The 15,209-nt window shown below is 41.3% G+C and overlaps 1 protein-coding gene across 4 annotated transcripts in view; it reads right to left on the reverse strand.

Annotated features, from left to right (window-relative positions):
* LOC309720967 (cGMP-dependent protein kinase 1) overlaps positions 1 to 15,209 on the reverse strand; it is a 101,256-nt gene that overhangs the window by 84,999 nt on the left and 1,048 nt on the right. Inside the window, exons 1-2 of one of the 4 annotated variants that reach the window (XM_082558248.1) lie at positions 15,024 to 15,206; positions 5,285 to 5,451 (exon numbers count right to left, since the gene is read on the reverse strand). In XM_082558248.1, the coding sequence (XP_082414374.1) occupies positions 5,285 to 5,408 (124 nt within the window). In that variant the 5' untranslated portion in view covers positions 5,409 to 5,451; positions 15,024 to 15,206. Of the gene's footprint in view, positions 1 to 5,284; positions 5,452 to 11,814; positions 12,790 to 13,991; positions 14,376 to 15,023; positions 15,207 to 15,209 lie in introns of those variants that run through there. The other 3 variants (XM_082558247.1, XM_082558245.1, XM_082558246.1) reach the window with 3 other exon arrangements.

A 15,209-nucleotide genomic window follows, 5' to 3' on the forward strand; every position in this document is an offset into this window, starting at 1 on the left:
CGCGCAGCATAAAGTCACCTAAACCGTAACATCTGTCTAACTTTCAGACAGCAATAATAATTAATTGAGAGTCCTACAGAAATTGGCCAGCATGTTACTTGGTTAGCTGGTACGCTGGTTGTTTCTTACGTCCATTCATTTTTGCTTGACTTGCTTGAGGAGACTTGTTTACATTGCTTCTCACAACAGATGTGCTTTTTTTCTTGTTCTTTTTCTTGTTGGTCATTATTATTACTCTTGTTTACGTTTAACTTATCTTTAGCCCAATTTTGCTTCAATTTGGTCATGCTGTTTCTTCTGCTTGCCTGCCAAAGCACTTCAATCAATTATTATCATTTTGACTTGTGGTTAATTAGTCAGCTAAATAGTTAATTAAAGACGATTATTAGGTTAACAGGCACACGTGATGCTATGATTTTACGAGTTACGAAACAGATGTTAGAGTGATATGTTTTCACGTCGTGTTTCAAAAACACAGCATGTGAGCTAGTGTGCCAGAGAGGCGATAAGGTGTCAGTAGAAGCTGAAGGGAGGATAAAATATGCCATAAAATTAAAATGCAGACAGAAACCTGTGTCTCTCATTTTTCTATGCTGCTAATGTTTCATTAACGCTACATGCAAACAGATCGATTTCCAATGTCACGTCATAAGGAGTGATAAAGCATCAGATGCTTCTACTGTAGAGAGAAACTAGTGTCTCGCCATAGCTGTAAACATTTCTGTTCATTGTTATTCTGAGGTATAGCTCAGTAAAAGCAGAAGAAAAAGAAGTGACTGTCAGAAGTGGTTCGGTATAAGCTTCAAAACAGCACATTGTTCATTTCTGTCTTATTCAGGCTTTCAAGTATGCCACTTAAACTTAAACACATTCTTTTTTTCTTGATCTGTCAGGATATTCTACTTGCCTCGCCTAACAGCAGGTCAAATAAAATAATTGGGAGCGTAACGTATTTGTGTAGAGAAAATGTCAAATCCTGGGTGCGCTGTGAAATCCCCTGAACACATCCACCTGAATAAAATGGCACACGGTGCATCAAGTGCTGCCTTGACTATGTTAGCTTGTCAAAGTAGCTGTCAGCGTACCATGAGCACTCCAGGTTTGGAGCTGAGTCTACTGTAACGTTACCTCTCCCCTCACTTTCCTCACTTTTCTGTCTGCGATCCATGAACACTCAGTAAAACTAATAAAATATACAGCAAGGGCAGTCATCTAGTTGTACCTAAAAGATGACAGATAGAGGAAAAAAAATACATAATTCAGATTCTTTGCCACGTATGTTTCAATGTTTCTTCGTTCTCTTTTTTCATTTTTTTTCCTTGGATGCGCTTGTTTCTCAGACAGGGTGAAAGATGCAAGACCAAGAAGGAATGTTAAGTAATATTCAAATATAAATGCAAAGTTGGCAAGATGAAACGTAGTAAGGAGAGGTTGAATATATTTTGTTGTCTTAATAAAAGCTGCCAAGTGGAGGAAACTTGTTCTGGTTTGTAATTCAATTCAAATAGTAATTATGTGCAATCACAGAAGAAAAACACAATTCTTTACCATTCCATTAAGCACCAAACCATTAAATGTAACCATGTTAAGACTTATATCTAAACTAGCGCACCTGTTCAACAGAGATCTGCAACAAATTTGATAATTAATGTCTTCTTTTAGCTATTCTTTGCAAGTCTACAGATTTTTGGACCAGTGGTGAGATTGGACTTTATGTCACCTTTTGTGGCCCGAATGACAGATTGAGACCAGATCTGACAGGTTAGTCAATAAATGAAAAAAAAAATCATTACTTGCAGCCCTGAAAATATCTTTAATCTTAGAAATCACAGGTAACCTTCAGATTTGGCAGGTTTGCAACTTCTCGTGATTCATGTGTGACCTTTGGTGAACAACACAAAACCATTTACTATGTCACTTTGAAGAATCCCTCACCTGGCAGCTGAAGTAATCAATATTCACATTGTAAGCCAGTCATGTGATCTTAATAGTCTTTGCTTTAGTTTTGCTGTGGCCCACTATTCAACTGTTTAATTTAACAATTGTATTCTCGAAATTGTACAAAATGTCACTTTTTTAAAGTTTTTGGTGATGTAGATTTCATCTTGTCTTTTAGCAATCCTTGTAAAGGACCCATTGGAGTTATATTTAGACACGTCCCACAAAAGCATCATTTGTCAGTATGCCAGAACCACATTTTAACCCCAAAAATTACACAACAAAGCAAAAACAACACAAGTCTTTTTTTGTGCCCAGTCTCAATCAAAGTTAGACTACGAAACATGCGCTGGAGTGTTCTTGGTCCCTTAAAAGAGGGCCGTCACCTCGCCCACCATCTGACAGTATCTGATAATGTGGGAATAAAATGCTTTTAATGATTCAATCTCTATTCTGGAAACTAGAGACTAGACTCTGTTCCATTTTGCATTAGGCGATACTTGAAGTCCTTGATCTGCACCTGTTTAAAAGTTTCCACGTCTCCACCTAATAAAAAGACAGACAAAACGGCAATGCAAGAACCTACTTAACACTGCTTCCTACTGCAGCAAACACATAGTCATTAGATTAAGATGAATGAAATCTATGAAAGAACTCAAATGGCTTTTTTTCCCCCTCTCAAGTAAATACTTCATAGTAATTGGACGTGATTGTGCGAGTTATTATCATTACAATCCACCTGTGTGGGTCTTTGCGGGTGACACAGCCAATCAAAAATCTATCCCATCTCCATGGAAACACGAGCTTTTGTCTCTGTTGCAATCACTGCTTTTAAAAGAGAACTGATGTCAATTATAGCCCGGTAGATGTGAGCTGAGCGCAACAAACATTCATGAAGGCAGCCATTGCTAAGCAGGCAGACTCATCATAGAGGCAAGCCAATGCCAGGATTCATTCTGTGTCTGCAGCTCTTATTATTTTCGTCTCATCTCAAATTATCAGGTGCATCTGCAACAACAGATAACTGTCCTGTTGTTGTTTCAGCTGGGAAGCTGTGAAACTGTCTGCAATTTCAATCTATAACTAGTAGGCGAAACAAGTTATGCGCCCTCATAGTTAAAGCAACTATAAACTAGGAGTGACGTTTAAATGCATCATTCATATTACCACTGTTATTATTGTTATTATTGGCATAAGAGTTGTTTACTTGTGCCTCATATCCCTATATGATGCATAATGGATATGTCAGCCCTGTGGCAAAACATTAACGACTACCCTGCCAACTTTCAATAATAAATGACACAACTGCCTGAGCGGCGAACACTTCATTTGCCAGGAAAATGACGAACAGCGCTGAGTGGATGCAGCTATGTGTTTGACATAAGACACCGACATCCCGTCAGCGTGGATTAAAATGTCACCAACCGTTACGGGCTTCTACAGACCTTGGTACAAAGTCGTCCGCCTTGAGCTATTGGTTTCAACATTTGCTTTTATGCAAAATAGATCAAGGACAGGGACAGTCGGGGTGAAAGCTGCTGGCAAAGGACTCGCTGGGACACGAGAGAGGGGAACAGAAAGGCGATCATAGAGCAGAACGGAAGTCAGAGAGAGGCAGTAATGTTCACTAAAGATAAATATGTTGAGCCTACCCTAAGGATTCAAAAATGCAAAATAATTTAATTAATTAATTAAATAACATGTAATATTAGTGTGACACCGCTGAACTGAAGCCCTTCTACCAATTACATCGCAGCTTTCGCCTCTATCGCTGTCAAAGAGGAACCCACAAAGCCCCTTACAGATTTGTATCTTTCTTTTTTTTTTTTCAGTTGTGCTCGACAGGAACCTATTCATCAAGTCAGTGTGGCGCTTGCTCATTTGTGACCTCACACCTTTGGCACGCAGCATTCGTCAGGGACAGAGTGAAATCTACTGACTGTGACCGCAGACTTTTGTAGACCTGTGTTCAGCAAGGCCACAGTGGTTTATCACACATATAGTTTCTTTTATTAAAGGTAAGAGAGATGAAAAAATACAATTCCTAATGTTGTTACAGCAACCCAGCCCTTTCCCAGCACCACTGTTATTTCTGGTTACCAGTGTATAGTCCACTGTTGGGTTTTGCATATGTTTTGTATGACTCTTTACATATCAGAGATACAGATAAGGGCAACAAGTGGTGTTTTTTTTCTCATGACGGGGGTGTGAGCTAGGATAGAGGAAGTACTCCGATCATTTATGTAAGCTCGGCATCAGTGAAAAAATACTCTATTTTATGTTGAAGTCACCATATAAAACTTTGGACAGTACACAGCTATTATCAGAATCATATACAAAGAGAATCAGTTTAGTTTAGGTTGAATGAAGTAAGTAGGGTTTTATTTGTGGGAAACAGAAGGAAAGTTCTGTAAAAGCTGAGGTATTTCTTCCTGACATGACAAATCCCACCTGCCTGAGTTTTGAGACAAACAAGCAGAATTATAGATTTGTGGCATAATTGAATTCTTTTCCATAATTCCTTCTTTGAAATACCGCCTTCTTATTTTAGTCCTCCTTTCCCACAAATCTATTTTTAACAATGTTTGGCCGAATGGGGATCCGGGAAATGTTTCTCTAGCACAATTATAAAAGTCGGTGGCCCACAATAGAGCAAACAATCAATTTTCTAGATTCATTCTTCATAGTTAAATATTATCCTTTAAATGCCACAGTCCGCACAAGCCCACAAGACTCATGCTCACTGCCTCTTGGTTACTGCCTCGCTTCTCACTGCTCAGCCGAGTTTTAAAGTGAAGTTACAAGGAGTCGAGCGGTTAAATACTAATATATTCATTCTATAGTTCAGCCTTTGAATGTCCATATTTACCTCTGCATTGGAATGAATTATATTGGGCAGGCACTAACTGAGGCCGTTTTCCCTGAGGTCAACTCTATTGTAAAGGATGATGGCTCCCTGAACGTTTCACCGCTGAATCGCTTGCCCTTTCACAAATCCCATCAGCGCCACAGTGGACGCTGTGTTGCTGTTGTTGTCACCAACTCTTAGTTTTATGAAAGAAAAAAAAGAACCACATGCTGGTCAGTACTACTAAAAAGAACCTAATTAAACGGACTCGGCAAGCACACCAGAGCACACAAAATGACATCGATGTGACATGAGTGAATCATGCAACATAAGTCCCTTTCATTTATCCTCTGTGAATGCTATAATGGTTTATAAGATGTACACTTCTTCATAGATTAGGCAAAGTTTTATAATAACGGTCTTTTTAGAATCATTGTACCTGTGGTTTCACAGTATTTTAAGAATACCCGTTTTAGCAGCGTGCATGTGTGCGTTTACCTTCCATGACGTACACCAGCGAGCCTACATCGCCCTCCTTAATGATGCAGCTGTCCTTCCCGTACTCGACAGGATACATGCAGTCCACGATCTCTTGGATCTGCGACAGCTCCAGGTTCTTCATGAAGTCATTGTCCAAGATGGCCTCCTTTATCAGTTCCTTGGACCTGGAGGCAAAGCCAAGCAATGTGAGACAGTCACTGTACAAGCACTGACTTGTGCATTCTTCATTGCAGAAGGACAAAATGAGACACAATAAGAGGTTTTGCAGGCGCACATCTCAAATAAAAACTGTTCAGCATGTCTCTTATTTCCAAGGCTATTTCATTCTAGCTTTAACGGCTCAGCGCCTTTTCAAAAACATACCCTCAATTCAAATATGTCAAGGTGAAACCATCTCACCCGCCTCCCTCCCCTGAAAATTCTGAGGAAAGTCAATAAATAGCAAAATCAATGCCTAATGGATGCAGATTATTTCCATTCAGGGATTTACTTCTGAAAGCCAACTCGGCTTTCGGTTTGCAGAGTCATTAGGGCATTCCGCAGGTAAATAGTTTCTGCATTAACTATGCAACTGTCGGGAGAAAAGGTAATAAAGTGCAAAGCTAACGCGTGGTTGTCAAGGTGAAAGAGTGCTTGTCAGGTGGGCTGAAAGGAAACACAGGGCAAACGGAGAGGCAGGTGACATTATGAAAGGAGACCTGATAAATTATCTTCTAAATCTAGCAGCATGCAGTGGATGCAGCGCCAGAGGAGAGTAGAGATATTTGTTCAACAGGTGATAGCAAATCTGAAACCTGAAAGCAAGCATCAGTGTGACTGTCTGAGAAAGGTAGACGCGTTGAAAGAAGTCTGACGCGGGCCAGATCGCGAACAACGAGTCAAGATCACTCATTCACCGAAGCATCGCCACAGTTCCATTTGCTCAGCTGCACGCTGTGTATGTGCTTCTCTGGCAGCTAAATGAATGAGGTTATGTACCAGGGTTAAACCATTAAAGAGACCTCTCACACTGAGAAGAGAGGCCAATATCCTAATTCATAAAAAAAATCCACAAAAGCAGCCCACTATGCCCCGCAAGTAGTATTCAAAGGCACTGGGGAACTGCCTCTTGCCTTTTTGTGCTCAGTGCCCTTTTCAGAAACGGATTTCTTAGTGCATTGTTGATCACCTGGAGAGCTCATTGCTAAAAGGGCAAATAACCTAGAAGGCATTTATGAATCAGTGCTCCCACAACACGCAGGCTTCTCTTCTCCACTGCCAGCCTGCAGCAAAGTCCTCGCCAAGGAACAAAAGTGCATAAACAAAACTTCAAATTACAACATCAACAGTGCCCTTTTTTTTTACTTCTTTCAGATTTATGTTTTTCAACCTGTCTGTTATTTTGGAACAGCAAACTCTACAAACCTCCTCTGCAGATTCAAGTGTATATGAGGCCATGTTTCACTGCACAATGAGTGTTTTATTTCTCTTTATGCTGAACTTTTAAGGTCACTCAAACGCTTCTTCAATAAATCCTCAAACACATTATTGAGTCTGGGATGAGACAGTGGTGCTGTTTCAAATTTCTTTTCTTTTTTTAAATGCCAAAACACTTAAAAGAGCGATGCCAGTCTCTTCTCAGAAGCAGCTACCATTTGAGCTTTCACCAACATCTGCACATTTTATTGCACTGTTTTTACACCAGCTGAATTATTAGCGGGGCTCTAATAAATTGTGCTTTTCATTCATGACCATGAATACCAAATTAGGGTCTGAAGCCTGTGGATTCCGACCAGCGATGCTTTTCACACTCGCATATAAACGTGAGAAACTAAATTACCAGAGAACAACATTAGCTACGTGTCGTATTTCACTGGAAAACCCAAATAACGTTTTGGGGTTTTTTGAAAGCACACAAAAGAACCTTAATTCTCACATGTGGCCTCTGGATTTCTATAATCTTAAAGACAAAGATCATGTATGTGCATTCCTATAGATGTTCCACGATCCCTATACGTGTCATCTCTTCTCAAATTTTAGATCATTTACAGAATAACAAGAGCAACCAACCAACGCGAGAGGCTTCAGGCTAACAAGCTTCCAAATCCACTGGATTTTTTAATAGACTTGAATCGTAAATGGAGCTGCTCTAACTGAGCAACCTGGATTATAAAGAAGTTGTTTCTGCCCTTGAGAGTCTAAACATGCTGCTGTGCGAATTTTAAACAGGGAGGATTGAGGTGTTGCACTTATTTTTTATTCCCACTCCACAATCTATGTTCAGATCTGACTCCTTGCTCCTTGAGTTGTAATTTTTTGGGGGGGGAGTTGTCTGCAGGAAGAGAAGATCTCATTAGTTTGAAAGGAGCATAGTAATGGTGTGAAGCGCAGTTTTTTTGGACTGATATTTCATAATAGATTTCATTTTATGAAAAGACAGCACACTTTACGCATAATTAACTCGAGGCATTTTCACAGACTAACTTAAACAATTTTAGGAGAATCGAGCCAGGATATTGTCCAGCTCACGTGTAGCGTGCAACAGAAGATGATCTGCTTCTCAGAGCTGGCAGCACTCCTTTGTATTAGGTGAGGATGCTGCATGAGTAGGGTGCGCAGGTGGCAGGACATATGACAAATGACAGTGGTTTCACTATGACCTGAGCTATTCTCACCTGGGAGCAATTAGACGCTACATGGCCTTTGTGAGCTGGTAGAGACCACTTGAGGTCTGAATCTGACATTTTCACTCACACATACAACTGCACTTACCTGTCAAAAGTTTGGACACACTTTCTCATTTACTACTTTCTACATTGTAGATAGATGCTGAAGACATAAACATATGAGGCAAAATACAGTATATGGAATTATGTAGCATACAAAAAATGATAAATAATTGTAAATATGTCTTATATTTTAGATTCCTCAAAGTAGCCACTCTTTGCTTTGTTGACAGCACTGCAAACCCTTGGCCTTCTCTCAATGAGCTTCATGGTGCAGTCACCTGAAATGGTTTTCACTTCACAGGTGAGCTTTGTCAGGGTTCATTATTGGAATTTCCTTCCTTGTTAATGGGGTTGGGACCATCAGTTGTGTTGTGCAGAAGTCAGGTTAGTACACAGCTAACAACTGTTAGAATTCATAGTATGGCAAGAACCAATCAGCTAAGTAAAGACAGACAACAGTTCATCATTACTTTAAGAACTGAAGGTCAGTCAATCTGAAAACTGAGGATAAATTCATGGAGTCAACAGCCTCAGAAATACCAAGTTAACAGCACCTCAGATGAGAGGCTAGATAAATGTCACACAAAGTTCCATTAGCAGACACATCTGTACATCAGCTGTTCAGAGGAGGCCTTTATGGTCAAATAGCTGCTACAAAACCACGACTAAGAAAAAGCAACAGCAGAAGAGATTTGTTTGGGCCAAGAAACACAAGGAATGGACATTAGACAAGTGGAAATCTGAGCTTTGGTTTGATGAATCCACACTGAACCAGCATGGCTACCACAGCATCCTGCAGCGAGATGCCATCCCATTCGGTTTGCTTTTAGTTGGACCATCATTTATTTTTCAACAGGACAGTGACCCCAAACACACCTCCAGGCTGTGTAAGGGCTATTTGACGATGAAGGAAAGTGATGGAGTGCTGCGCCAGATGACCTGGCCTCCACAGTAACCTGACCTAAACCCAATCGAGATGGTTGGGGATGAGATGGACCTCAGAGTAAAGGCAAAAGGGCCAACAAGTTCTCAGCATCTCAAGGAACTCCTTCAAGACTGTTGGAAAACCATTTCAGGTGACTACCTCATGAAGCTCATCGAGAGAATGCCAAGAACGTGCAAAGTAGTAATCAAAGTAAAGGGTGGCTATTTTGAAGAATCTAACATATAAAACATGTTTTGAGTTATTTCACACTTTTTTGTTTGCTACATAACTGCATATGTATTCATTCATAGTTTTGATGCCTTCAGTGAGAATCTACACCATAAATCATCATTAAAATAAAGAACCATTATATGAGAAGGTGTGTCCAAACTTTTAACTTGTAGTGTATGTCAGTTACATCTACCATCTACAAAAGTCCAGGCCTGCAGTACATGTGTGAAAAAGGCTCAACAGGAACTAGCTGGAAATCTTTTTTTTTTCCAAGGCTGACCTCCAGTCCACTGGAAATGTGCCTCATTGACCCTATTTCTGTTCGATTTACACCAGACATGATCGTGGCCATTCTTGAGCAACATCTTCCAAATCCAACCCTTATGAAAACATCTGCCTCCGTCTCCTTTGTGAGAGCGATATATTTTCTTTCATCCACTACAGAAGTTTAGACTGAGCAAGTTCAGTCTTCCTTAAAAGGAGAAACTATGCTCTTTAAGGAGGAAAAAAAAAGGCATGGCAGAAAAGTGGGAGAGGCCAGGAGAAATAAAAGTCAGAAAGAGGGAAAAGAATGGATAGCATACGAGTAAAGAGTGCTCTATGGGCCTTGTAAAGAAGATAAAGAGAGGGGAGAATGAAAGAAAAACACAAACACTTAGCCAGATCTAACAGATATTATCAGTAAACTTCAGTAACAAAGGAAAATAAAGAGTTAGTGAACTTGTTTTAGCCCACAGTATAAATTAACATGCACAAAAAAACAACAACAACAAACTCAATCTAAATGAACTGCTTTTCTACAGAAAAATATAAACTTCTCCAAATTACTCAGGCAAAGATGTCCAACCAGTTTGGACATCTTTGCCTGAGTAAGATAAGAACAGTGCTCAACTAATAAGAGAACAAGCGCAAAAACACACTACAGTCATTTGCATTCAACACTGGCTGTTTTTCAATTATTATTTTTTTCATCTCTATGCTTATTAGAAGAGCAATATTAGAGAAAATGCCATTCTCTAACAAATGAGGAGTGTGAACAGGTGTGGCAGACGTTTAATGGAAAATTGAAGCTGTCGCTGAGAGAGGCTTGATGGAAGTTCAAACAGCCTCATTGTAATGAGTTAATTTTTAGCTTTCCTTTGAGGATCATCATCAGAAATTATTTAAGAAACCGCTGCCACTCATCTTTTCTTTCTTTTGAAATCTTGAAATAGTCTTTTCCCATCATAATTGATATTTTCTTAACTGGAGATTCTCTCTGATCTGTTCCAATATTAAATCACGGGGTAATCAACCACTTTTTGAAGTAAAGTGCTAAAAGTCTTGACAAGAGTCTCAAGAAAATCACTTAATGAAGTCTCAGAATTACGCCAGTTATTAAAAGAATTGGTCACTCTGGTGTTTTCCTCAGCTAACCTTCCAAACCAGTGTTCAGGATCTCAGACAAACAAAAAAATACACATAAGAAAAGAGCGTTTTGTGTGCTTTCACAAACCCAGGGAGCTGACAGGTATAACAAAGACTAATGGCTTTTTGCTGCTCAGATAAATAAATCCCTTCATTTTTTGAATCTTCTTTGATGAAATCTTTGTTGTTGAGTTTGTTTGCGTGTCAGTCGAATAATGACATTCGTATCTGACGTGACTGATCTCACTGTAAAATCTGAAGGCTGTAATCTTTTTTCCTCTTAGGCTTAAAAAATCAATATGAGAATAGAAAAAGATAACTTAGCTCCAGGACTCGTAATATTCCAATCACTTCCATAGGAATGATCCCTTTTATTTATTTTTGGGAACTCGAGTATCCCGCTAAGCATTTAGGGCAATATTTTCTTTTCATTAAATTCAATATGTGCAGTTTTTAATATGTTTAAAGAAATGTTAGGTAAATATTCTCCCTGTCAACCAGGGGAGTGTTGATTCATAATAGCTCAACCTTTAAACCAACAGAGAGATGGATTACTTCACAACAGAAGGCAAATTTAGTGCCAGCCTACATTTAAGATCCAGACCTCCTGTTTCAGACCACGTCGAGCAGGAGAGCCGTATTTGCGTAAGAGTTTGGAAAGACAGAGGGAGTGAGAAAGACAGAAATCATAAGGTAAACATGCACAGAGAGCCTGTTAAGACTGCCTGTCACAGGATCACAGCTTGTATAAAACAGGCACTGATACATTACACAGAGTCCCCACCACCAGTTCTCCAAACCGGGATGGCATGCAAATTCTCCCTCATATTTGACTATGATCAAGTTTATGTACAGTCAACTTTTGATCGTTATGTTGCTCATAATCCTGCTCATGGGCGTCACTAGGGACAGCTTCACGGATTCTTGAGGTTTTAATATTTGTCTCATTTTGATAGTTGAAGATATCGTGTCATTGCAAAAACATCCGCTGTGTGTGTGTGTGTGTGTGTGTGGGGGGGGGGGGGGGGGGGGGGGGGGTTGGGTTCTTGGTGCGCGCGCATGAGTACGTGGAGAGCACTGCCTCATTATCCCAGTGTGCGCTACAGGTGAAGTACCTGCTGCGCCACACGCATCATTACGCACAAGAATCGAAAAGGTGACAAAGACTGAATCAATTCAGACGGAAGCATGACAGTGAATGCAAAAATATCGAGCATATTAAATATAAAGACTGTGGGTAGAATTTGAACACCTACTGCTGGCTTTTGGGGTAGAACGGTAGGGTGACATGGCTAAGATCCTGGATGTCGAAGGCAGTGGGTTCGGCCGAAATTGCCTGCCTCTTCGTTCGCTGCTGCTCTTGCAAGTCGTTCTGCTTGTGGACCTGCTGGGTCGCCGGTTTGATGACGGAGCGGTATTTGTCCAGCTCGTTCTGTAGTCTCTGTATAAGCTCGTCTTTCTGGTCGAGCTCCAGCTCCAGCTCGTCGATGAGGGCATCCCTTTGGCGCAGCTCCTCAATCTTCTCCTGGAGCGCGTACTGGAGGTCGCGCAAGGTGCCCATTTTAATCGGCGACAATGAGCGACTTCCCAGGAAGTTTATCTCAAGGTATGCAGCCGAGTCTTTATCCTTTCTGCTCTGCCACGCGGCTCACAAACTTTATTCGTCATGAAAAGCTTGAGAGGAAGGAACCCCTGTCTCTGCTGTGGCTGATTCTGTCTGTCAGAAGCAGATGTTTGGGGATTAAAAAGAACGTGGCACGCGATCGTCAAGGTAAGCACAGAAAGCGTCTCAGCCACAATCATGCAAAGTTTACTCTCTCCCTCTCTCTCGCTCACTCCCTCCCTCCCACGGTGCTGTGACAGCGGAGGACCGTCCTCCCCGAGTGCGTCAGGCTGCGACCCGGTGAGAGCGCATGGCGAGAAGGGCGCCTACAGGAATCTGAAGCACAGTGCAGTCTGCCACTCCAGAGAGAGAGAGAGAGAGAGTCTCCCATGAAGCCACTGCTCTAAGAACCATGTCATCATACCTCGGCATCTCACCCTGAGGCTGCGTGTAACAAATAGATGAGCACAGGAGCCTTAATAGAAGTTGAAGGTGATGGAAAACTTAATGAACCTCGGTGTAAAAATATGAATGAAGATGTTTTCAATATTTCATTTGAACCTGAATGTTGTTTTTCATGTTGTGTTGGGTGTGAAGAAAATTAAACTTTCCCCAAACACTTTTCTGAATTAAATTTTGTTGCAAAATGGAGTCAGTTTGCTAAATTTCATATTTTTAAAAAAAGTGTCAAACAGCAGCAGCAGAGACACACAAAAAAATGTCAGAGCTAATGAGGCGCAGCTCCGCGTTTCTCATCTAATCTGGTGTTGTATGCACTCCGAGCGCCGCTGGTGCCTGTCCACATTATCCCAATGACTCATCCGAAGCTCAGCGAACAGCATTTGGCCTCCTGCTCTCTGGACAAATTCAGAAGAGGATAAAGTGCCAAGAACAATCTGATAGGATGAGGACTTACTGAGGCTGAAATCGCAATTACTGTGCTGAGAGGATGAAGCGTCACCGGCTGACAGTGAGGACAAAAGCGAGGAGATTTCTCGGACTGCAGAGATAGGTGTTTTTGGTGCGGTGGTTTAAGACATATTTTTCCCGACAAAAAACATGTAAACAAACCGAAATGGAGACAGATGGTCTAATAAAAAGATCTCAGCTGCCCTCTTGTGGCGGCTTAAAGGATCAACGCAGACAATCAAGAATGAGGCATGGCACTGCTCTCCAGGCTGAGGATGATTGTGGACATTAAATCAGCATGTAGTGAGTGATACTGGATCATGAGAGCATTAAAATGTAGGATTTGGGGGATGTATGCGATTAATCGGAGGAATTAATATTAGTAATATCACTCAAAGTAATAACATGTAGGTCTGTGATTTTTAATGGGTAATCGGGGTTTACAAAGATCAAATGAAAATGTATTGAAACTGCATAGTAGCATGAAAAATGTTCTTCAGACTGTGCTTAAATTGCTAAACAGAGGCTGTTAAACTCGCCTGCCATGGAGAGCAACTTTGGGTCTCGTGCCTTGTAAAAGCACGAGACCCAAGCATAGTCTGGATGCTCGATATGAAAAGCCATGGAGTGAACCGTGAACCCTGCTCTTCCTGCTCTACTACCTGAACCGCAAGCTACAAAGCACAACAGAGGTAATCTGTGAAAGTTGAACATGAGAGGAAGACCTGCTCAACAACCAGCAAACCCAACTTTCTGTTTAAGTCATTCATTGAACCACAACAAAAGAAAACCATACAAATAATCCAATGTAGCGCAGTATTCTCTGAGCTAATTAAAAAAAATCATGGTTTATATTATCTTTGTTAAGGGATGGGGGCAGACCACAGAGCTTAAGCAGCAGCAAAGTTTGCTTCATAGCACCTGAAACTGCAGACGTCCGGAGATTTCAGGTTCGATGTTGGAGCCCCGCATCTTCCCATCAACAAAAAGCCCTCCCACTGTCCTTCAAAGCACCTCTGCGCTTTAAATTTCACCTCTCTAGCCATTCAAGTGAGCCCCTTTCCTATGCGGATCAATAGAAATAGGATCCGGAGCTCCATGCTGCAGTAATCTGAGGAGCGGGGCGGGCCGCCGCCTGGTGCCACGTCCTGATTCAGTGGGGTGCGCGTGTGTGGTGGTGGTGGATGAGGGGGGGTCACACCGTCTCCTACTCCTCTGCGGCGCACAGAGGGGTCAGAGACCCCCAGCAGCTCATGTGGGCGCCTTCCACCAGACCCCGGCAGCACAAAGACTTCATGTCACTGCCGTTTTGCACGTTTTCTAGGTTTACTTCCGGTTTATCCTCAGAGCGCATGGGCACATTCCCGTCTGTCAACTCCTGCAGCCTTACTGTGACACTTACTGTTACTCAGCAGCTGAAAATAAACTCATAATTTGATCACTTTGAGACCGAGCCATGCTTCCACTGGAAGGCTGACAATTTGATGGAGATACTTTATTTTTAACTTTAATGTAGCTCGTTTGCAACTTTTTCATCCCTCTAAAGTTGGGCTGTCTTGTGTTTGTTTGTCTGGGGGCTCTCCCTGCGGTTGTTTGCCTTTGAAAGCGCAGCGAGCATCCGTTGATGACTGCAAATGAGGACTTTCCTGCCTGCAGTTTATTAATGCAAATGAAGATTGGAAATAGTCTAGCCATGTTAATATTATTAACCCCATTGTCTCTTGCACTAAGCGAGTCAACAGGCTGATGTCTGCTTGTGCGTGTGTGTGATGTCAGTATAATAAGTAATTTATTCTGATGGGGTTCTGATGATAGAAAATGAGGTGAGAATAAATTAAAAGAAAAAGTTCTTTGGCTAACTTTTTGGTTTTTCGAGTAAACACAGCAAAACCAAACTAAGCAGAGTAGGACTAAATAAAAATGCAGTTTCTTTTATCTATACAGACATCATACCTCAGATGAAATCCTCAAAATAAGGATTGTGAACCTAAAACGAGCACCTGAAGGTGATGAAGGAAGCATATGGCCAAACAAAGCGTTTTCTAATGGAGTATTAAATATCCTCAGACATGCACTTCGGGTCCTCAGCGTCCAGCTACTAAAAGCCAATAATGCATCGCACTTCCTCCTGTCTGTGTC

Source organism: Aulonocara stuartgranti (assembly GCF_965226115.1).
Source record: "Aulonocara stuartgranti genome assembly, chromosome: 13".
NCBI classification, from domain to species: domain Eukaryota; kingdom Metazoa; phylum Chordata; class Actinopteri; order Cichliformes; family Cichlidae; genus Aulonocara; species Aulonocara stuartgranti.